We start from the raw sequence: 24,396 nt of genomic DNA, 5'->3' as shown, positions 1-24,396 counted from the left end.
GTAGAGATGCTGGATGTAGTCCTGTGGAACGGCTTGCCATGCCATTTCCACCTGGCGCCTCAGTTGGACCAGCGTTCGTGCTGTTCGTGCAGACCGCGTGAGACGACGCTTCATCCAGTCCCAAACATGCTCAATGGGGGACACATCCGGAGATCTTGCTGGCCAGGGTAGTTGACTTACACCTTCTAGAGCACGTTGGGTGGCACGGGATACATGCGGACGTGCATTGTCCTGTTGGAACAGCAAGTTCCCTTGACGGTCTAGGAATGGTAGAACGATGGCTTCGATGACGGTTTGGATGTACCATGCACTATTCAGTGTCTCCTCGACGATCACCAGAGGTGTACGGCCAGTGTAGGAGATCGCTCCCCACACCATGATGCCGGGTGTTGGCCCTGTGTGCCTCGGTCGTACGCAGTCCTGACTGTGGCCCTCACCTGCACGGCGCCAAACACGCATACGACCATGATTGGCACCAAGGCAGAAGTGACTCTCATCGCTGACGACGACACATCTTCATTCATCCCTCCATTCACGCCTGTCGCGACACCACTGGAGGCGGGCTGCACGATGTTGGGGCATGAGCGGAAGACGGCCTAACGGTGTGCGGGACCGTAGCCCAGCTTCATGGAGACGGTTGCGGATGGTCCTCGCCGATACCCCTAGGAGCAACAGTGTCCCTAATTTGCTGGGAAGTGGCGGTGCGGTCCCCTACGGCACTGCGTAGGATCCTACGGTCTTGGCGTGCATCCGTGCGTTGCTGCGGTCCGGTCACAGGTCGACGGGCACGTGCACCTTCCGTCGACCACTGGCAACAACATCGATGTACTGTGGAGACCTCACGCCCCACGTGTTGAGCAATTCGGCGGTACATCCACCCGGCCTCCCGCATGCCCACTATACGCCCTCACTCAAAGTCCGTCAACTGCACATACGGTTCACGTCCACGCTGTCGCGGCATGCTACCAGTGCTAAAGACTGCGATGGAGCTCCATATGCCACGGCAAACTGGCTGACACTGACGGCGGCGGTGCACAAATGCTGCGCAGCTAGCGCCATTCGACGGCCAACACCGCGGTTCCTGGTGTGTCCGCTGTGCCGTGCGTGTGATCATTGCTTGTACAGCCCTCTCGCAGTGTCCGGAGCAAGTATGGTGGGTCTGACACACCGGTGTCAATGTGTTCTTTTTTCCATTTCCAGGAGTGTATTAGTATTTATATTTACTATTATTTAAAAGCGGAGGACAGTAATGGCAGTCTGAAGTACGCGTTGAGTTCACAGAATCCTCAGCTGATCAAATAGAATTTTACGTAAGATGTTTTATCAAATCTTCCATAACTGTTGGGCGATTTAACCAAAACAATGAAAATTTTGATGATTAAGTAGCAGCAGCACAGTAACTTTGATGTCCCCTCAATAATAGATTTCATTCTTTGTATAAGAACATGAAGGTTTCAGAAAGCCTGATGCAGAAGGTGCCGCTGCATTAAGAAATAAATTATGATATCACAGCAAACTCCACGAACAAATAATACAAATGTGATTCAGTGTGACAAAAAATACATTTCTTCCTTGGTAATTGCTCACTTCAAGACTGACTGTGTGGTGGTTCGCTGATGTAGCTGTTTTGATAGAAGTCAAATGTCTTCGTTTGTACCCACAGTTTTCATACTCATAAATGAGGCTATATTGTTAATTTTATATGCTGGGATGTAGGTGTCCATTGTCATGACGAAAAGGGCAACTAACATAGGAACAATGTGCCTACAATACACAATGTGTTGAAAGCTATCATTGGTAGCATTCGGAACCAATTTAATGTCAGTCCACAGTCGCACACTGTCATCCAACTTCCATCTAAACAGCTACTCCTGTCAGTCAGTTCATGAAGGGTAAACAATTAGTATTATTATTTTGAGGGTATACTAATGCATGTAAGATAGCATAGAGGTGTGATTTTCTTACAATTCAAGACACTACAGATTTAATCAAGCAATAATCAGTAATATCACAAGCTTCCAAGGCAATTAAATGGTGTTCAACATATAAATATTTAATTAGCAAATTTTTACATTTTTTTAATTTTTTTTATTGGAGAACAGCAATCAAGTTAAGTCTCATCTGTAGTGAATCATCAGAATGTTACCACTGCCATTAACTTGAATTTCCTTGTCCAGTCAATTCTGAAAGTCTAATTCAAGACTGTCAATCTCAGAAACATAGCTATAAATAAGATGTTTACAGAAATTAATATTATGAGATACACCGCAGTTACTTCATGTTGTAAGCTGCCCCACTGTAAATGACCTACACATTCATTCTGAATTAATGTGGCATCTTTTTGAACATTTATTAGACGTCAAGTTACCAAGCACGGCCCTCCTTTATGTATTGTCGTTTAAGATAGATGAGCTGTGCCTTGCTTTCCAGCTGTGCTAGCTCCTTTACAGAAGGTGCCATTTGTGCTACGTGATTCTCATATGATGAACCTGTAAAAGTGAAACATATTTGTTAAATAATGAAAACAATGTTAAGATAATAAGGCTCTAAATTAAACCAATGAAATAATCATGTCAGTCAATCTGTGAAAGAATTATTTATCTTTGAAGTTCGTCACTTGTGCAATTACAGAAACTTCTCGAGTTCACATCAGACTGATAGTGACTGACATATTCTTCTACGATTGTTGTAATTTTGTGATATTTTAAATAGATGCTTTATTTTAAATTGGCATTTAATGTTTTATCAACATCGTAGCAAAGAGTCAATGGTAAAGTTTATATGAAGTGTGACAGTGGTAGCCAATTTTGACAATAACTGGACATTATAAAAGTGCAAGAGATGACACAATGCGTGACGAAAGGCAGTGGATTGAACGCTAACTGGAAAAGAAAATTGGGGAACCTAGAGAATCTTAAGGAGAACTACTTTACAGTGTGACGAAATCTTTGATGTTGTAAATGTGTAGCTCCTCAAGACAGCAGGAAACAGGCAAAATTACACAAGCAATCTTGCTAAATGGATGAAGGCTAATGTCGAAGCAAGGAAATAGCTAATTCTATTGCTTGACACCAAGCCTTTACTTCATGTTGCGATATGCAAGACTACCAAAAGTATTTAAGACAAGCTGGAGAAGATTTATGATGTTTGCTCAGCTGAAAACATTGATCTCATTGAACATAAAGTTCTCAACAATATGTGGGAAGCATCTGGTGGTATATGAGGCCATCTAATCACATTTGGTGAAACAAAGTTAACTTTGTTCGACAAGCCAATCAACAATGATGACCTTCGTTTAAAATTATGTTGATGAAAGTGTTGCTAGAACGATGATGTCAAAACTAAAGTATAACAAAGACATTTCATTATAAAAGAATAGAGAGAGAAACTGGTTTTCATGTGGCACAGTAGGGCACTTATCAAAACAGTTTCAAACACGTTTGGTTTGTTTAAAGTGTAAGACCATAAATCAAATGAATGTACTGGTGCAGACAAAATAAAAAACTGATCTATATTACCAACTTGTTTAGCATCAGCAAGAGGTTCAAAAATTGAGAAGGGAGTTCTAACACTTTGAAGACTGGTCACATGAAGGAATATCAGGCCAAGAATACTGGCCATTTATGCCATTATTTAAAGTGTTACTGGCACATGTGTAATTGACATATTTGGAAGAGTAATACATACTAAAAAAGAGCAAGTTTCCAGATTTATTTTTCATATTTGCTCTAGTTCTTTTGTCGATCACAAACTTTAAAATGATTATGATAAAAAGTATAATTATCTTACCACATATGTGCAAGATAAGTTACTTAAGAATTTTTTCCTTTTGAATTTACAAACTTACTTGCTCACTAAAAAATGTGACATACGAGGATTAGTAAGTTCCGATCAGTCATGAAATAGAAACCACTGTGAAAAATCCGATGCAGCTTTCACAGATGTGTTGGGCAGTGTCTCTAGTACAACCGTCGATCGTGTCATGTCGCTCTTTAGAGTTCTGAGCACACAATGAGCATGTAAAGATGCCTAGAAAATAGGCTCTCCTGCCAAGTACGAGGGCCTGGTGAGAAATTTAATCTGAAGCTATGCAGCCCACTTAACATAACTGTCATGCATTTCTTTCTCCAAAACAATTCTCAATCACATCCTGCAGTGGCAACAAAGATGCTCCTGCAACATTCTCAACAGGAAGTGTTTGATCACGCAAAATACAGCCCATAATTTGCTCCTTCTGAATTTCATCTCTGCTCACATGAGCCGCTGGCTATGAAGAGAATATTTTGGCATTGACAATGAGCTGTAGACCAGCATAGAGAATTGGCGGAAAGCACTGGCGACTGCTATGACAATTGTATTGGAAAGTTGGTACAATGTAAGTCGGAGTGGCGATTTTGTAGATAAATAGCTGGAAGTTGTAGCTAACTGTTGTAAATATAAAAAATTTTGATTTTTATAGTGGTTTCCATTTCATGGACTATCTGAAGATACTGAATACCCCTTGTATTTAGAGCAGAATTACAACCACTGTGAAACCTAACAAGTACATGAATGAAATTATGTCATTGCAAACACATACTTTGCCATTCGCTGTTATGTTAACTAATATTTCATTCAAGATAATTTTAGAAACTGACAACAAAAGGCAGCACCTGTCAAGGGGCAGGTAGTGAGATCTCCGTACGTTGTTCTTATATGAAATGGGTCCAGTTTTCGAGTGATAGGTGACTTGCGTGTTGAGAAAATTGTGGCCCTAGCTATATTCGGATGTGGCCTTTTGAAAACAGTGATGTGGCCTGAGCTGTGCTCAAGCTTGGTCTCCAATATGTTGCTGGTGTGAGATAATTTTCCTATAGATGTGAACAAACTGGTCTATGGCACGTGGTACATTGACAGTGGTGCGACAACACATGATTCGTACACTACTTATGAACCATTCAAAATTCCAGTGAAGCTGGCCAGTGCCAAGAAAGGTGTACACATTGAGCATTTGGTACAGGTTGAATTGATGTACATGTGTACTGATGTATGTGCTGATGTGGATTCAATGGACAGAGATATTTTGAAAATGTTAGATTTTGTCAATATGGATCTGTAACTGATTTTCTATTAATAAATCTGTACAAAATTAAATAAATCAGGTAACTGAAGATAGCAAATTGTGAATATTTTTCAAAAACCATATTGCAACTGATGTTGCTACATCCACTGGTGAAAACAAGCTTTATTCTTAAGCTGTGAAAGTTTTTCATCAAAGAAAGTCTTGTGTTGTCACTGAAACTGATGATATTTTGCAGAAATGTCATGAAAAAGTATAAACATAAATGCTGTGTGTGATAGTTTTGAAGCATTGCAGTACAGAGAGAGCTTTTGTGCGAGATGCGTCCTGTAGACATTATTGGCTGGCATTTGGTGGAAGAGTGCAGAATCCCACTGAACTGAAAAATTAGTTTATGCAGATGTTTACAGACCAAATGAAGAAAATCATTTGGAGGGTCATACATACTTTATGACTCAATTGGACTGAAACATTCAATTACTCCATCATACACACCTCAACAGAACAGAGTTGCTGCCTGGGAAAATTGAATTCTTTGTGGGATGGCACATTCTTGGCTCTGCTCTGTCACATACCTATGAAAAGCATTGTGAGGTAAGGCAATTTTGGCTACAACATACACTCAATCGAACTGGTCCCACGAAAATACTCTACTTGAAATGTTTCAAGAACGAAGGTTATTTCGATGATCTGATGATATTTAGAATGGAATGCAATGCTTGCATTCCCACAGAGGAATGTAAGAAGTTTGACAGTAAATCTTCCAAACAATATGTGATTGTTGACTATGATGATTGTGGATAACGTGTTTATTTTCCTCAAAAAGGTGTATTGATAATAAAATGTCGACGAAAAGGAAGATATTACAGAAACTGAAAGTGGAACTGTCTTTTGCAGAGGACTGTCAATGGGATTGTATGAACCGAGATGGGGCTGTAAATGGTTAGCAACCATTTGTGTGACACTGAGGAATGAGTTGAAAACAATATGGAAACACGAAATGAAGAAAAAGGAAGCTACAATTTACATGAACGGAAAGGTTTAAAGAAGCCATTATGTTACTGTGAAAATTCTGCCTATCAACCGTGAATGACACTCTTTTGTGAGACACCAAGGAATTATAAACAAGTGGTGTAGTCGGGAAAAGGAAGACTGGAAGAAAGCAATGGAGGAAAAAATGATGCTCTACAGAAAAAAAACACGAGAACTAGTTTAAACTGAAACAAATAATGTAACTCAAAATTGATCGTTTTAGCTACAAAATTAAATACAAACAGTGAAGTGGTTTAATCTAAGGTTCAGTTGGTGGCAACAGGATATACTGATTGTTTTGTTGACAAATTTAGCTCTACAGGGCTGTATACAGGATTTCAGACAGTGAGTGTCCTGTTTAGTGTTGAAATTCAGCATGATTGGCTCATAAGACTATTTGATTTCACGGTAGTATTGCTCAACGGTATTTTAAAGGACGAAAGCATACATGTATCAACCAGGAGGCTTTGGTTATGAAAATTACTTAAGAGTAAAAATGCTGGTATGGATGTCTTAAACTTTCTTATTGAATGTAAGTTATAGAGGAGCCATTCAGAGCCATGTATGCTCTCTGGTGAAAACCTGGTACCTACCAATGTTCACTAGAATTTATATTTGCTTCATAATCTGTTCGCATTGTATGCATTATTTCATCAAAGTCTGCAGTCTAATAGGTCAAGCAAGGTAAAATACTTGCAACTTTGTTTGTAATTAAAGAAAGGTTACACAGTCATTTATTACAACTATAAACATATACTGAGCTTCAGTTCTAGCAATCTTTTTGAATGTTTAATTTTTTACTCCAATTTATATTAGGAAAACGACAAGTTATATTTTGCTAATAAATTAATCAAATGTAATTTGCATTGTTAATTTCCCCACATTACCTTGTTCCACACTTCTAAATTGTTCGTTTCACCAACTACCTATACATAACTCATCAGGAAATAATGTACCTAAATTACACTGTCCACAGTTTTTCTCTGTGTCTTAATTTTCTATTGTAATTTTGTAAATGTGCGTCTTAAACAACACTACTAATTGCTACTAAAAGTATAAATTGATGTACAACATCACTGTCATTGCCCAGAGTGTAGCCAGCTTTCAAAGTGTCAAGATGTAGTCACTGACGATTTCCACGATGTGGTAAGATTAAGATTGCTACATTTTCTTATAACACAGTATTATGGACAACAGGACATTAGCAGCAAAGCAGATACGAAGATCTAAAAAGTTGAGTGTTAAATTCTCCCAGCGAGTTTACATCACCAAAGAACTTTATTGGCACTTTAATTCTTTTAGTTTCAGTTAAAATTTTCAGTACAAGCATAACGTGTTCTGTACCTGGTGCGGGGGAAGTTTTTTATTATTTATTTCTGATGAGACTACTCAATGAGATTTCAAAGTGAGCATTAATACTTAGCAGTTTTAAGTAATTATATTTACTCACATTCCCAGCAGTAATGTCACAATTTGCTCAAAGTTACCTTTTCAGAGTTTTCTCTGTGTTTTACCTGCCTGTCATGTCTTTTAAGGAGATATTTAATTTTTTGGGGTTTTCCAAAATTTCCTTTACCCAGTTGGACTTCACTGCATTGGTCATTACTATATTAAAGGAAACTTCTTGGTCAGTTTGCCTTTGTTCATCCTATGTATGTGTCTGTAGCACTTTATGCCCTTCTTTTCCTGATGATTATAACAGTCTGTGTAATGTACAATTTTTTTGTCTGTCTCTTTAGCAAGAACCCTTTCTGAAACAGCCCATAGATCTTTCTCAGTATTTTCATCTCGTTATTGTCTCCTTTATTTTCATTATTTCCTCGATTATTGCTGTTTCTGAGGTATACAAGGCCTCTCATAAACACTACAGTAGTGTCTTAATTTGGCACTGAAGGAGCACCGGTAAACACCAGAAATTTTATGCTGATGGTTCTATCATTGTCTCTCCCCATCTTTACCCCATTGACTCCCTTGTTCCATGTCCGAGTTAAATACAATGGGTAACAGGTCACCTCTCTCTCGATTGTGAATGGTTCCGAGACGCCTCTCATGAATTCAATTCAGATGTTGTGTTTGTTAATGTTTCCTGAATTAGCTTTCTGGCCTTCTTGTCCACTCGCTTCTTCCAGTGTGTGGAGGAGTGTTTATCTAAAACCAGATCTGTTCACTGCATGACGACCCCTTCTTGAAGCCTCCTTGGTGTTCTCCTACCGGTGAATCTATCTGAGGCTCTAGCCAATTTAACAAGGCTTCATATAAAATTTTGTTAGTGACAGCTATTAGTGAAATTCCTCTGCACTTATTATGGCGTTTTGTCTCCTATATTGTGGAAGGGACGTACTGGGGCCGAATTCAATTCTCCTGCTAACTTTTCTATTTTGCATATGTTTTCAATGATTCTATTTATTCTGGGTGTAACATTTTCATGATTTAATTTCCAAATTCCTAAAACCAATCCGTCTTCTCCAGTTCCTCTATTATTTTTCAATGATTTTGGGTATGTCAGAGTATCGTGCTAATATTTCAGTTTTTCTCGTCTTTGTCTCCAGTGTCCTGTCTTGTTTCTTGAAGCATTAGCCCGGTGGTTGATGTCGTGTCATATTTTCTCTGAATATTCTGTAAAAATTGTGTGTGGTGTTTTTGTTGAAGTCCTTTTCTATCTCCTTGGACATGTTTCTGTAACCTCTTTTTTCTCTCTATGGATTATTTCCAAAGAGGTCTTCTGTACCCTGTTGAATTACGATATTTACTCTATTATAAGACAGGCCTTTTCTAGATTCGACATTTGCAACATATAGGGTTGTCTTACATTCGGAGATTTAACTATTGTTGCCAAGGTCAACGTTTTTACATTATTTTACATATTAATATAGGAAATGTCTTACATTTATGTATGAAGCTTTGGCTATTGAGGTTTTGTACAAATTTATTTTTAACAATCTTGAAGGGCAGGGCACATCAAACAATACTTGCATTCGATAGGCTCAAGATTTTCCATATGCCGAAGTGCTCTATACAATTTCCAACTTGTTGAAACAATCACATAATACTTTATTTGCAGCATTAGTGCAAGGGATATGTGAGAAACTGTAAGCTAGCAACTACAACACTATAATGCTCTGCTTAAAACCTGAATATTTTCTGAAACACAGGAGAAAATAACATTACATTCTGTGACTAACAAACTTTTGTTGTATTTGAACTGCAATAAATGTCCTCTACTGTAGATATAGACTTATGTTGGTTTCTAAGTGAAGGCAACATTCAAAGGTGAATATCTTGTCCTTGAAAAACCATTACTTCATTCTGAACCCAAGTCAATGTTTTATTTGGTTATGAAAAATTAACGATTTACCAAGTGACTTGCAAATGACAAATTCGATTGGTATACATTTTAGAACAATGGAGAAAATTATTACCAGCTTTTAATCAGTTTTAGAACAAGATGATGATATCCAGATAAAATGAGAAGAAAAATTAATCCAGAATGAAATGTATAACAAATGAAATAAATCATATTAAACTATTGTCATGAGAATAAATTAAAGATCTGCAGTGGCGATAGTATGTACAGATGTCACTTGATCGCAGGACAAGTGGCAGATCGATAATTCGACTGCATAGTGACTGCGATCTTTCTGTTTGGACATATGATGTGCACTCTAGAAGATATTGCCGTCCATGTTTCATTGTTGCTCAAGCACAACACTACAAAAGTTGGGGGGGACAGTGACTCAGTTTGGTTGAGAATTACAATAAGTGCAGCAGGGAAGTACTGAGCAGGTAGAAATTTTGCCCTGCAGCCTACCATGGGAATGTATACTGCATACTTTGACTTATTTATATTTACCATATTTAAACTGCAATTTGCTTCAATACATTTGCACTTGGGACTGAACTAACATCAAAACTGGACACATACTCAACAGTAGCATAAATGTCTACAAAAGACACTGACATTGTGAGGTAATGGGCAAGTTGTGATGCCCTGGAAATATTATATGTTCGGAGTTTGGGCAGCCGCACAGGACACTCATCAAAGCTGGGGCCAGGCAGCAAACACGTGCTGCCAAATGTTAGCCGGACAAGAGGGGTAGCCCCAACGCATGGTCCAGACCAAGCATGTGGCTGGGAATTCGTTAGTGACACTGTGTCAAAGAGACAGACTTGTATGCCGAAAGCACCAAAGATGGCAGACTTTGTGAAACCATCATGGAAGACATTTCACAGCTCATATAGAAATTAATAGTAGCCAGATGAAATATGATGAGGTACCTCAAACAGAGACAGGTACATTACTACTATTTGCACGACAATTCTGGTGGTGTAATCAGATTTTCAATATCTTTATTAGTTTTAAGTTTAGCATCTGACTGTATATTATACAATTAACACACAGGAATGAATTTCCAAAATCTTAACGATTCATCCAATTTTTTCGATTGCCATGTCTTTAGAAAGCTATTGGTGTAAACCTAAATTAGTATGAATTACAGGCATGTGACTTGAACAGAACATGAGTTATTGGAGGTCAAAGTGGCCGATTACTATTGATCGCGTCAGGCCATAAGTACTCCACAGTTACATGAAAAAACGGTAGCAGCATGCTTATAAATATATTGATTCAACCATGTCTTTGTTAATATCCGATATATGCTAGTCACTAAGAAACTGGTCAATTATTTACTGTGTTTTAGAAAGCACAGAGACATTAGGTCCCTGGCCTACCTTTTGCTTCTTTTCTTTTGATGTATGTTTATTTAATTGTTTGTGTATTTAATAATGTGTGGTAGAGCGTGTTTATGGTCCAGCCGTAGGAATATTTATTTAATTTCAAGTATTTAAATGTAAATCCAGTATTTCGAATATGTTTCATTATTTTTGTGTGGGTGCATTGGCATGAAGACATGGCGCGAGCACTCTAGCCAATCACAGCAATCATTACTAAGAGAGACGTATGGAGGTTGGGGGAGGAGCATCGTTTCTGGAGAGGACACAGGAGTGAGTGCTGGATGCGGACCGTACAGCGCGACGGATGCACAGTCAGCGGAAAGACTTCGACAGTGGAGCAGTTTGTACGTGATCGCGGCAGATAAAAATACTTTGGAGTGCCGACTTGTGCACTTGTGAGATTTCCGTGGCTTCTACAGTGAAGACATAGTGTGCGTTTAGAAGCGAATATCTCGCGAGCTGTGTTGTTGTTCATAACTAATTGCATACTGCAGGACTCTATTGTTTCCCTGTTATTCAACTGATATTTTATTTAATTGCTGGACCATCGACACCAATGTGGTTTGCAGAAATACCACATTCTCAAAAGTACTTATACTCTCATACTCATCATTTAATGCCGTTAAGATAGTACCTGCAGATTTTAATTAATTGAAATCTTTCATTTATAAATTCATATGTTACATTCATAATTCGCAATTGCCGAGTGATAGAAGCCTTCGACCATTCGATTCATGTGTGTATTCTTATCATATACTGTAGACTCAGCAGTATTTGGCCTGTAATGTGGCAACTATGTATCCCAGCCCCTAGACAAAGAAACCACAAAAACTTTTGATATTGCAACTCTAAGTCTAGAGGGTGCATAGTTATTGTGAAAGCCCGCAACGTCTAGATATGGACCTATGGTGTACTTATGTGTTTCGTACAGGAATGTTATCGACACTCACCGAGAGATAAGACAAACGATTGGGGACGTGTCAGACATTGGTTCTACACAGCCAATGACAGAGCGGTGGGTAGACAATATGTTTGTAAGTAAGAGACATTTTAACACTGCCACATCAGCGTAGAGGTGAAATCCACTGTGTGTTCGCAACATGAACTATGTTATTGGGTCCCGCAGTTACATCAATTTCAGAAGAAACAGCCACATATTTAAAACAACGGAGATATAACTTTCACAGCTGCCCCATTAGGATGATGATAATGACAAAAAAAGTGATACCACAGATGACAGGCTAAGTAAACAAAAGGGCACTGATAGAAATTAAGGTAACAATTTCTTTTTGTTTATTTTATTTTTTTCTGTTATTATCAAAACACAGACAATTAATAAATAGCATAAATTTAGAATAGGTTTAACGTTAAATTTCTAGACAGATCCCTTACATTAATAAAAGTTATTAATTTTGATTTATCAGAATTTGTAAAAAAATTTCAAGTAGACTCAAAAGAGGGGGTAGTCTTACGTTCAGGGTCATCTTATACTAAGGTAAATACGGTATTTCATTTCTCATACCTTTTTCTTCGTGGTTGCCCCAACTTTATCAGTTCTTTCATTTTTCTGACAGTTCTGTCCAGCTGTTAAAACTCAATATTCTTAATTTTTCTGCTATTTCTTTCTTATTTAAACTTATGTACTTGGGGTATGTGCACTGAAAGTAGTTGTTTTTTTGACATAATAGTGACTAAGTTTTTTAAGGAGGGATTCTATGGTAAGGATTTCTGTGTCAGAGGATGATTTGATTATTGAAATTAGTGAAAAAAATAAAATGACTCTTCTTAGTCGCCCTAACCGCCGTCTACTTCACGACTGCTGTGCAGCGAGCTACCTTAATTTAAGTATTAACTGTATTTTTCTTACTTGTCACTTCTTCTTCTGTGTGTTTTTGCTTTTAGGAAGCTTTAATTGTCGAGTGCTATTAATAGTGTTCCATAGATTTCGTGTTTGTTTTGAATACAGTCAGAGAGAGTCCCTTTAGTCAGCCATAGTGCTAGTGCCAGTAGTGCCAGTGTTTGTTTTCAATAGTCCAGAGACAGGTAGTGCTATTTTCATTGTTTTCTAAAAGGAGTGGTTAGCAATCACAGTTTAGCCAATAATCACCCGCCTTTAGTGAATTAGCAGTCTAGCTAAAAGTTGATTAAGTCTCTTCAGTAAATTGATTCATTAGGATGGATAGGATGTGTGACTGCTGTGTACGGACACAGGAGGAGCTGGCCACTCTTCGCGAACAGCTGAGCGCAGCCGCAGTCAGCCGTCTTCAGGCTGCTGCCTCTGAGTGTAACGGCAGTGGGGAGTTTGGTGCGTCGCAAGTTACACCCCAGGTGTTACGTGCTTCACCCACTGTCCCTGCTGTCGAGACATCTTCGCGGGTACGGGGCGCAGTTGGGCCACCCTCTCCCCAAGGGGAGTGGTGGGTTCAGCGGCGTTCACGGCGCACGAGGCGGAGGGTAAATATGGAGGCTGGCCATGTGGCATCGTCCGAACTGCCTGTGAGTGGACAGGTGGCTGCTCCTTCAGGAAGGTCCGAGGAGGCACACGGGGGGAGGGGTTTATTAGTTATTGGGAGCTCCAACGTTAGGCGGGTAATGGAGCCCCTTAGGGAAATAGCGGAAAGGTCGGGGAAGAAGGCCAGTGTTCACTCTGTCTGCTTGCCGGGGGTCTCATCCGAGATGTGGAGGAGGCCCTACCGGCGGCGATAGAAGGCACTGGGTGCACCCGACTGCAAATTGTTGCTCATGTCGGCACCAATGACGCCTGCCGTCTGGGTTCAGAGGTCATCCTCAGTTCGTACAGGCGGTTGGCGGAATTGGTGAAGGCGGAAAGCCTCGCTCGCGGGGTGGAATCAGAGCTAACTATTTATAGTATCGTTCCCAGAACCGATCACAGTTCTCTGGTTTGGAGCCAAGTGGAAGGCTTAAACCAGAGGCTCAGACGATTTTGCGGAGAGGTGGGGTGCAAATTTCTCGACCTCCGCTATCGGGTGGAGACATGTAGGGTCCCCCTGAATAGGTAAGGCGTGCACTACATGCCAGAAGTGGCTACAAGGGTAGCAGAGTACGTGTAGAGTGCACATGGGGGTTTTTTAGGTTAGAGAATTCCCTCCCTAGGCCCGACAAGACGCCTCCTGAGACGCGGCAAGGTAGGAGTAGGCAAAATGCAACAGGGAATAACAATATTAATGTGCTAATAGTGAACTGCAGGAGCGTCTATAGAAAGGTCCCAGAACTGCTCTCATTAATAGACGGTCACAACGCCCACATAGTACTAGGGACAGAAAGTTGGCTGAAACCAGACGTAAAAAGTAATGAAATCCTGAACTCAGATTGGAATGTATACCGCAGAAACAGGCTGGACAGTGAAGGGGGAGGCGTGTTTATAGCAATAAGAAGTGCAATAGTATCGAAGGACATTCACGGAGATCCGAATTGTGAAATGATTTGGGTGAAGGTCACGGTTAAAGCAGGCTCAGACATGGTAATTGGATGTCTCTATAGGCCCCCGGGCTCAGCAGCTGTTGTGGCTGAGCACCCGAAGAATAATTTGGAAAATATTTCGAGTAGATTTCCCCACCATGTTATAGTTCTGGGTGGAGATTTTAATTTGCCGGATATAGACTGGGAGACTCAAACGTTCGTAACGGGTGGCAGGGACAAAGAAACGAGTGAAATATTTTCAAGTGCTTTATCTGAAAACTACCTTGAGCAGTTAAACAGAAAACTGACTCGTGGCGATAACATATTAGACCTTCTGGTGACAAACAGACCCGAACTATTTGAATCAGTTAATGCAGAACAGGGAATCCGCGATCATAAAGCGGTTACTGCATCGATGATTTCAGCCGTAAATAGAAATATTAAAAAAGGTAGGAAGATTTTTCTGTTTAGCAAAAGTGACAAAAAGCAGATTACAGAGTACCTGACGGCTCAACACAAAAGTTTTGTCTCAAGTGCAGATAGTGTTGAGGATCAGTGGACAAAGTTCAAAACCATTGTACAATATGCGTTAGATGAATATGTGCCAAGCAAGATCGTAAGAGATGGAAAAGAGCCACTATGGTACAACAATCGTGTTAGAAAACTGCTGCAGAAGCAAAGGGAACTTCACAGCAAACAAACATAGCCAAAGCCTTGCAGACAAACAAAAATTACGCGAAGCGAAATGTAGTGTGAGGAGGGCTATGCGAGAGGCGTTAAATGAATTCGAAAGTAAAGTTCTATGTACTGACTTGGCAGAAAATCCTAAGAAATTTTGGTCCTATGTCAAAGCGGTAGGTGGATCGAAACAAAATGTCCAGACACTCTGTGACCAAAATGGTACTGAAACAGAGGATGACAGACTAAAGGCCTAACGTCTATCAGTTGCAGAATTTTGGAACACGTATTATGTTCGAGTATAATGACTTTTCTGGAGACTAGAAATCTAGGCTGTAGGAATCAGCATGGGTTTCGAAAAAGACGGTCGTGTGAAACCCAGCTCGCACTATTCGTCCACGAGACTCAGAGGGCCATAGACACGGGTTCACAGGTAGATGTTGTGTTTCTTGACTTCCGCAAGGCGTTTGACACAGTTCCCCACAGTCGTTTAATGAACAAAGTAAGAGCATACGGACTATCAGACCAATTGTGTGATTGGATTGAGGAGTTCCTAGATAACAGAACGCAGCATGTCATTCTCAATGGAGAGAAGTCTTCCGAAGTAAGAGTGATTTCAGGTGTGCTGCAGGGGAGTGTCATGGGACCCTTGCTATTCACAATATACATAAATGACTTGGTTGATGACATCGGAAGTCCACTGAGGCTTTTTGCAGATGATGCTGTGGTGTATCGAGAGGTTGCAACAACGAAAAATTGTACTGAAATGCAGGAGGATTTGCAGCGAATTGACGCATGGTGCAGGTAATGGCAACTGAATCTCAATGTAGCCAAGTGTAATGTGCTACGAATACATAGAAATATAGATCCCTTATCATTTAGCTACAAAATAGCAGGTCAGCAACTGGCAGCAGTTAATTCCATGAATTGTCTGGGAGTGCGCATTAGGAGTGATTTAAAATGGAATGATCATATAAGTTGATCGTCGGTAAAGCAGATGCCAGACTGAGATTCATTGGAAGAATCCTAAGGAAATGCAATCCAAAAACAAAGGAAGTAGGTTACAGTATGCTTGTTCGCCCACTGCTTGAATACTGCTTAACAGTGTGGGATCCGTACCAGATAGGGTTGATAGAAGATAGAGAAGATTCAACGGAGAGCAGCACGCTTCATTACAGGATCATTTAGTAATCGCGAAAGCGTTACAGAGATGATAGATAAACTCCAGTGGAAGACTCTGCAGGAGAGACGCTCAGTAGCTCGGTACAGGCTTTTGTTAAAGTTTCGAGAACATACCTTCACCGAAGAGTCAAGCAGTATATTGCTCCCTCCTACATGTATCTCGCGAAGAAACCATGAGGATAAAATCAGAGAGATTGGAGCCCACACAGAAGCATACCGACAATCCTTCTTTCCACTAACAATACGAGACTGGAATAGAGGGGAGAACCGATAGAGGTACTCAGGGTACCCTCTGCCACACACTGTCAGGTGGCTTGTGGAGTATGGATGTAGTAGATGTAGTGGACTAAAAAAAAGTGAGAAAAAGAGAAGTAGAAGTATTGGCACATATTGTTGTGCAAAATCCAAAGAGGCCCTATGACGACTTGAGAATGTTGAGATCACTAAGCAGAACAAACAATTATTTGGTATTTTCTTCATTAAACTTCCATGAATAGTACCTTTAATTGTGCTTTAGTATTCATTTAAGCAAAATCAAACCTACAAAAATGTATGACATTTAAAATTTTGTTAAATAAGTTACTTCTTTAAACAGAAGACAGCTTCATCTCAAATATTAGAATCCATATGGCAACAGAAAATCCTTGGTAGTATACCAATAAAGGCACCAATTCCTCACATGGCTGAGGTTTTGAGTGGTTGATACACTCAAAAAAAAAATTTGCTGTGGAAAGGGGGGGGGGGGGGGTGCATTGTGTTACCTCTGGAGGACAACTTGTCCAAAAGCTTAGCAGTGTTTTCAGTCTTGTTTATGTGTCTACTGCAACACTTATATTTCATCCACCATATATATTTATTTATTTTGAAATTCATTAAAACAATGTGCCTTATCTGGGAAACTAAACATGTTGTAGGCCATAAATTACAACTGTAAGATGCATTTTTACCTGAGAAATACTCAATATCTATAAAAGCTTCTTAGAACATTAAAGTTTGTATTGTGTCGATTTTAATCTCCACACTCACCAACATTCTGCCTCTTCTGACCATAAACAACCTTCCCATCAAATTCATCAACAGGAACTTTTAAATCGGGTTCAACTTGCTGGATAGTCACATTCAGATGGTCTTCTATGTCTGCCAAGTACTGTAAATAGATTAATTAATAAATATGTATAAAGTGACAAATTCAACTGGGGGAAAAATTTTAAGTTATAGAGATTGACGGGTTAACCTAAATTACTCGAAGGAGTATCTTTATTTTCTGGAGCCAAATGTTTGTAATACTACTCCTATCTTTATTTTCTGGAGCCAAATGTTTGTTCCTCCCTTTCACACAAAAACACACACACACACACACACACACACACACACACACACACACACACACACACACACACACACACACACAAAACCACCTCTCTCTGCAGGTGGAATATATAGTTCGAAAAGGAAGCAATATGATTTCCTATCTCAACTGTTTCGTGGATTTACACCTTTCTTTCTCTTTGTGTGTTTTAGCAAGTGTTTAGAAGAAAACTTCTCTCTTCCTACTGATAAACTATATAGAATTTACTAAAAATCCGTACAATGGAAACATTCAGAACTAGCTTTTACTTTCTGTTTGTCCAATTTTAAGCCACCTGCATATTCCAGAAAGAAAGCATATAGTGCAATAGGACTCCTACTCCGCAACATTATTTTCATTATCTTCTTTTCCAAATACAAAGCCTTGTTTCGCAGGGGCATTACAGGGACGTATCTGGATGTACGCATCTGGAAACTTATTATCAGCAAAATATTTAGAATTCACTAACAACTTAAAAGTACTTATCAAACTTTTAAAAAATTCAAATAATGTTTTTACTGGCGCACAATATTATCAGAAAATCATAAGAATAGCTATACCAACAATTTGGAAGCACATATAAGCCAATACCAAAGAACTATAAGGAAAAAAACTACACTGTTACTTTTGAATAACTTTCACCAGCAGTTTCATTTCCCACCAAGGAATGTAAATACTGACAAGAATTAGCATGGTGACACAGTCACATGCATACAAAACAATGCTAGCAATTTTGATCATAAACAATCCTGATAGAAAAAAAAAAAAATTGTCTTTCTCCTCCACCTTCTGCTTAACTTTTCACTTTCGGAAAACACTCAAAATGTGTGTAATGAAACATTTTACTGAAGTAAACTTGGTGAAATTTAAAATGTGTCTTTGACTTCCATATCAAGTTGCATTTCTGTGAGCTTTTCAAACAGTGGTAAATTACAATTGTTACTACAATACACATTCTGCAAAAAATGTGTTTACATTACCTGTGGTTCATTGTACCAAATGCAACAGCCTCCTTCATCAGTCAATCTTGTGTTGTGACAATTCCGTCCTCGACTAGGACACCATTCACCATGATACCACACCTTTTCTGGCACAGATGACACAAGTGAAATTGCTAGACCCATCCTTTCCGCTCGTCCAACTCTACCGATGCGATGTACATAATTGGACTTTTCATCGGGCAATGTGACATTGATCACTGGTCATACAAAAACATTTGTATAAAATTAGTTTTTCATGAACGAAATCCAATGATAATTTAACAGATTGTAACAAAAATTGTACTTACTAAATGGCAGTCCAGAAATATCTAAACCTCTTGCTGCTACATCTGTACAAATAAGAAACTTTACTTCTTGGCGTTTGAATTTTTCAAGGTTGCTCTTTCTCTCTGCAGGTTTACGGTCTCCATGTAGACAAACACAAGAATATGGATTGCCCCGGTTGTGAGGGCCACCACCTAAAACATATACAGAGGTTATGTGAAGATCACATTCTGCAAGTTGAAATAAGACTGTCAGTTACAAAGGAGGATGATCTTGTTTAAGGGGGGATGAAATGGCTTTTGGTAAAAAGAAAACTATTTTTCAAAAATGTTATTTTCTTGATCTACACAGTTTAATCTATGTTGGGTGTGAATTTTATCGTGATAGCAGCTTTAGACATGGCTTTAAATTGTTAAACTGCACTGGCAGCCAGTCTCACCTTTCCCAACATTTGGGATGGGATTGGATTGGATTGGATCGATTTGGAGGAAGAGACCAAACAGTGAGGTCATCGGTCTCATTGGATTATGAAAGGATGAGGAAGGAAGTCGGCCGTGCCCTGTCAAAGGAAACATCCCAGCATTTGCCTGAAGTGATTTATGGAAATCATGAAAAACCTAAATCAGGATGGCCAGACGCGGGATTGAACCATCGTCCTCCCGAATGAGAGTCCAGTGTGCTAACCATTGCGCCACTTCGCTCGGTCAGCATTTGGGAAACTGCTTGCTTCAGCGGAATTTTTGTCAGTGTGAAGGGCTACTTTCTTTTGATCTCTCTGGCTGACATCTATACCTCTGGCTGAAAACTTTCTTGCATGTTGTTTATTTACATTTTGACAATATTAACACATATTAGTAGGTGGAAGGTTGAATTCACAAACCTGTATGGTGAAGTCAAGAATTATGTGTAATTGGTGATGGAAAAACTGTGTTTAGGAAACGGGTTTAATGGAAATCCGTAAACCAACAAAAAAAGAGGAAGCAGCTTGAAATGAAGAACATAAGCTCTCAAATTCAGCATCGAAACTTTGAACAGGAAAATTGTACAGGTGTGTGAATGATGATGATATGGATTCCACAGGATTCAGACTTATTGATTTAGAGCTTCTCTGCCAGGCTATGAAGTTTTTACGTTCATCTATTAGCTGTAGAAATATGGATTTCATGATTGTTGTTGAAGGAAGAAGGGTGGGAATAGCTTGTTATTTTAAATTAATTTGTAAATTGTGTGACTATGAATTTTCATTTTTCCCCTCCAAAAAAACTGACACTGGAAAGCAATTTTAGATTAGCGTATGCACTGACATGCCTTGGACAGGGCAGGGAAGGAGGTATTTATTGTGTGGTTTTCTGAACATGCCCCCACCTTGTGCAAGGTTTGAGAAAATAAATAAAGAAACATCTGATGCCGTATGTGATACTGTCAAAGTTTTTATGAAGAAAGCAGTGGAGGAATTAGTGGAAAGAAAAGAAAAGAAATAGATCCTAGGGTAGATATTCATGACAGAGAATCTCCTACAAATGTTACTGACCTGTGTGTCCGTAGATGGGACTTGGATGTAAAGGGGTCACACAGCTCTGTATGGAGTTGTAATTGTTATTGGTTATTGACACAGGTAAAGTTTTAGATGTAGGAAGTATGTCTAATAATGCCACCTGTGTGCAACAATGAAAATGTTCAACAATGAAGACAGTGAGAAACTGTGGCAAGAAAAGCATGGAGTAGCATGCTCTAAAAATTATAGTGGTTCAAGTGGGAGCACAGAGGCTGCTGCAGTTGTGAAGATGTTCTCCAGATCTGGGAACAGTATGGTGTTAGATATACTAAATACCTTGGTGATGGAGATTCCTCTTTGTTCAAAGCTGTAACAGATAAAAATCCATACAATACAACAAGATAAAAGTTGGAATGTGTTGGTCACATCCAAAAGAGGCTTGGTGGTAGGCTTTGTCACCTGCTGAAAGGGAAGAAAGGTGAAGTGCTTGAGAATGGAAAACAACTAGGAGGAAAAGGCAGGTTTACTCTGAAAGAAATTGATTCTCTTGAGTTTATTTTATGGGAGAGCTATCAGGAAAACACACAAAATTTAGAGGCAACAACACGTGCTGTGTGGGGAATTTTTTCCCACAAACTAACTACAGACCAAACACCAATGCACAACCTGTGTCCGAAAGATGATTGGTGTAAGTTCAACAACAGAAATGAGATATATTCACATAAACACTCATTATCAGAACCTGTTATGACATTCACATTCAAGTTTCTTGCAAATCCTGATTTATTGAGGAAGTGTCTTCATGGAAAGACACAAAATGCAAATGAAAGTCTCAATAATTTAATTTGGATTAGATGCTGAAAAAGGACATTCTATGGACTTAAAGTACTCAAAATAGGTATGTGTATGATGCAATTTTATGTTGAAATAACGGAAATAATGACAGAATTGAAGTTCCAAAGAGAGTTGGTATAGATCCTGGTATGTTTACAACAAAAACATTTTACACCTTCGACAAGAGCAGGATCAAGAAAGCTGACACATCAGTGTCTTACCTGCAAATACAGGCCAGGCAGATTCGAAGAGGAGAGAAGAGAAAGCTGAAGGATGAAGAGTTTCAGTATGGAGGATTTTAAAATTGAGGTAAGCTTATTACATGTAGAAGTATGAGAAGAAAGTTTTTGAAGCTCATTTTCTCAGTTTTACATTTTTTACATTATTAGAACCCTTTTCTCAAAAAGTATATGCGCTAATGCTACGAAATTTTCAGGAACTGTTTGCAAGGTGTTGCTGTCTCCCTGGAACTAAAAAATATGAGAGCTTGCAATTACATTATGATTTTTAGATTATTGTATGTAGAAAAAAATGTTAATTTAATTTTGGTTGTGCAAAATTATAAACTCTGGTAATGATACAATTTGTACCATAAATAAATAACTGTAGTTCAGTGGTCTTATAACCACCTCAGGACACTACCATAAAATTTTCTGATTAATTGCATGATTAGAATTTGAGTTATGGCTTTTTATAAGAAAGACAATACAAAAATTAAAAAATCAAATTTCTGGCAAAATATTAATCCTGCATATTTTACTATATTTTCCCATTAAATACATCTCTTTTGCTTTACACGTGCAAAATTTTAGATTTGTACATTAATAAAAATGGCTGTAATGATTTTTTTCCATTACATCCACCCTTAGCATAAAGTCAAAAACAAGATGATTACAAGCAAAGCATAAGGTCAGATGGGACACAGGTGAGTAAGAAAATGGGCTGAGTCCATGTCTAACCCAGAGATACTATCCTAGAATTTACCTTAATTTAGGCAAACCAAAGAAAATCTAAATTTGGAAGGTCATACAAGAACTCGAGCCCTGCTCCTCTCACATGCTAGGCCAGTATCTTACAACTACTACACCTACATGACTGTCACATGGCAGTCACTTTGATTGCTGCAAATAGACAACTATTAATGCTATTATAACCATAAAAAGATTTGTAAGAGAACAAGAAACAAGTAATAAGAGGATCTATCAAAAACAGAAAGTGGATTTGAAAATGCCAATTTTTTAGTATGAATCTTATTTTTTATTCAAACATATACATGTGTGGGGATAATATGTTACCATAGGTTGATGTCTGGATAGTTACGAGAGTGGAAGATGTTTTGTAAGGTTAACTCCCATCTGTGCATTTCACAAAAGCTGATGGTGGAGGTGAGGATCCAGTCAGCTTGGGTAGTTAAGCAGCCACTGAAATGAAGTATTTTATGTTCCACTAAATGTTGCGCCACAGGGTGGACTACTACGCCCTTCACCATAGTTTTGTGGTGGGCATTCATCCTGGTGGACAGCTGATTGGTTGTCTTATCAATATAAAATGCTGTGCCATGCTTGCAGCTGAGCTGGTATATGACATGGCTGCTTTCACAGGTGGCCCAGCCTCTGATGGGGTAGGACAAGCCTGTGGCAGTACTGGAATAGAAAGTGATCGGTGGAAGGATTGGGTAAGTCTTACACATGGGTCTTCCACAGAAATATGATCCCTGTGGGCAGGGGTTGGGATTGGGAGTGGATAGGGATGAAACAGGATGTTGTGTACATTGGGTGGGTGATGGAACACCTTTTTAGGAAGGGTGGGAACAATGTTGGGTAGTATGTCCCTCATTTCATGGCATCATACAGGTAATCAAAGCCCTCACAAAAGATATGGTTCAGCTGTTCCAATCCGGTGTGCTATTGGGGGACAAGGGGCCACTCCTCTGTAGATAGTTCTAGGGGGAGGGGGGGGGGTGGTATGGGAGATTGGAGAAATGGCATAGGGGGAAAAATATGTCTGCGTGTGTGTGTGTGTGTGTGTGTGTGTGTGTGTGTGTGTGTGTGTGTGTGTGTGTGTGTGTGTGTGTGTGTGTGTGTGGGCGCGCGCGCGCGAGTATATACCTATCCTTTTTTTCCCCCTAAGGTAAGTCTTTCCGCTCCCGGGATTGGAATGACTCCTTACCCTCTCCCTTAAAACCCACATCCTTTCATCTTTCCTTCTCCTTCCCTCTTTCCTGACGAAGCAACCGCCGGTTGCGAAAGTTCGAAATTTTGTGTGTGTGTTTGTGTGTTTTTTTATTGTGCCTGTCTACCGGCACTTTCCCGCTTGGTAAGTCTTGGAATCTTTGTTTTTAATATATTTTTCCCATGTGGAAGTTTCTTTCTATTTTATTTACATTATTATGTTATGTATACATCATTTGATTTTATTTTATTTTTATTTGTTTAAACTGAGCACATTAGGTTCCTGACAACTCCTCTTACTATAGGATTTTTATCATGGACACTGAAATTTACGCTTTAATTACGAGCGAACCGATAATTGTATCGCAAAATGTGATACACCAATATTTCCCTTGTTTTATTCTGCGTAAGGCTATATGCAGCACTTTAGTCTTACAGTCAAATTTATATATATTTTTTTCTTATTCTGGTGCAGATTTTGCGATTTTAGGTGTTTTCAGAAGGAAACGTTCACTTTAAAAATATATGGCTTGTGATGTATTTGTACGAGGTTAATGAAATTTTAATACATTATAGCCAAATATATTGTTAATGTAAATATCAAGTTACAACATTTTATGATAACCCAAAAAACCACAGTAGTGCAAAATAAATCAATAATCAAAAACTTTGTCATATCGTGGAAATTTCAATAAACAATACAAAATTCTTACTCATTATCTGTGCTACTTCAAAATAGGATCAAATAAGATCAAAATACAGGTATAGTACTGGAATAAACCAAATTTAAAGGGCAATGTGCCTTCCATTTATTTTCTATTGTGAATGAGTGGTGAGTCGAGAAAAAGAGCTACTTCATTTCAGGGAGTGAACAGTTCTGATCCGATCTCTGAAAAGAACAGTTTTGCCCATCTCTAGTGAGAACCTCAACATACTGGGCAAGGGAGCCCTTGTCACTGTAGATATGCCATGTCTGAGTAGCAAAGCTGTGTGGGAGGGACAAACACCACCAACCGACCACTTGTAATCTAGCATCTGACATCAAAGATATCAACCTCTTACTTCACTGTTTCTCCTCCATCCCCAGCCGTTTACCTCCTGGATCCCCACTCATCACTGTTGATGCCACTTCGCATACACACCAACATCCCACATGCCTATGGTCTAACCACTATTGAACA

The 24,396-nt window shown here is 39.1% G+C and overlaps 1 protein-coding gene across 1 annotated transcript in view; it reads right to left on the bottom strand.

Moving 5' to 3' along the window:
- Positions 1-1,956: 1,956 nt before the first annotated feature.
- The window catches only part of LOC126278035 (ATP-dependent RNA helicase Ddx1), a 74,521-nt gene continuing 52,081 nt past the window's right edge, over positions 1,957-24,396 (bottom strand). The window contains exons 11-14 of the mRNA XM_049977776.1: positions 18,739-18,909; positions 18,431-18,648; positions 17,129-17,249; positions 1,957-2,489 (exon numbers count right to left, since the gene is read on the bottom strand). Coding sequence (XP_049833733.1) covers positions 2,365-2,489; positions 17,129-17,249; positions 18,431-18,648; positions 18,739-18,909 — 635 coding nt within the window. The 3' untranslated portion in view covers positions 1,957-2,364. The remainder of the gene's footprint in view (positions 2,490-17,128; positions 17,250-18,430; positions 18,649-18,738; positions 18,910-24,396) is intronic.

This window comes from Schistocerca gregaria, chromosome 6, assembly GCF_023897955.1.
Source record: "Schistocerca gregaria isolate iqSchGreg1 chromosome 6, iqSchGreg1.2, whole genome shotgun sequence".
Taxonomy (NCBI): domain Eukaryota; kingdom Metazoa; phylum Arthropoda; class Insecta; order Orthoptera; family Acrididae; genus Schistocerca; species Schistocerca gregaria.
Note: the sequence above shows the minus strand (reverse complement) of the source record. Positions and strands in the feature narration are given on the sequence as shown.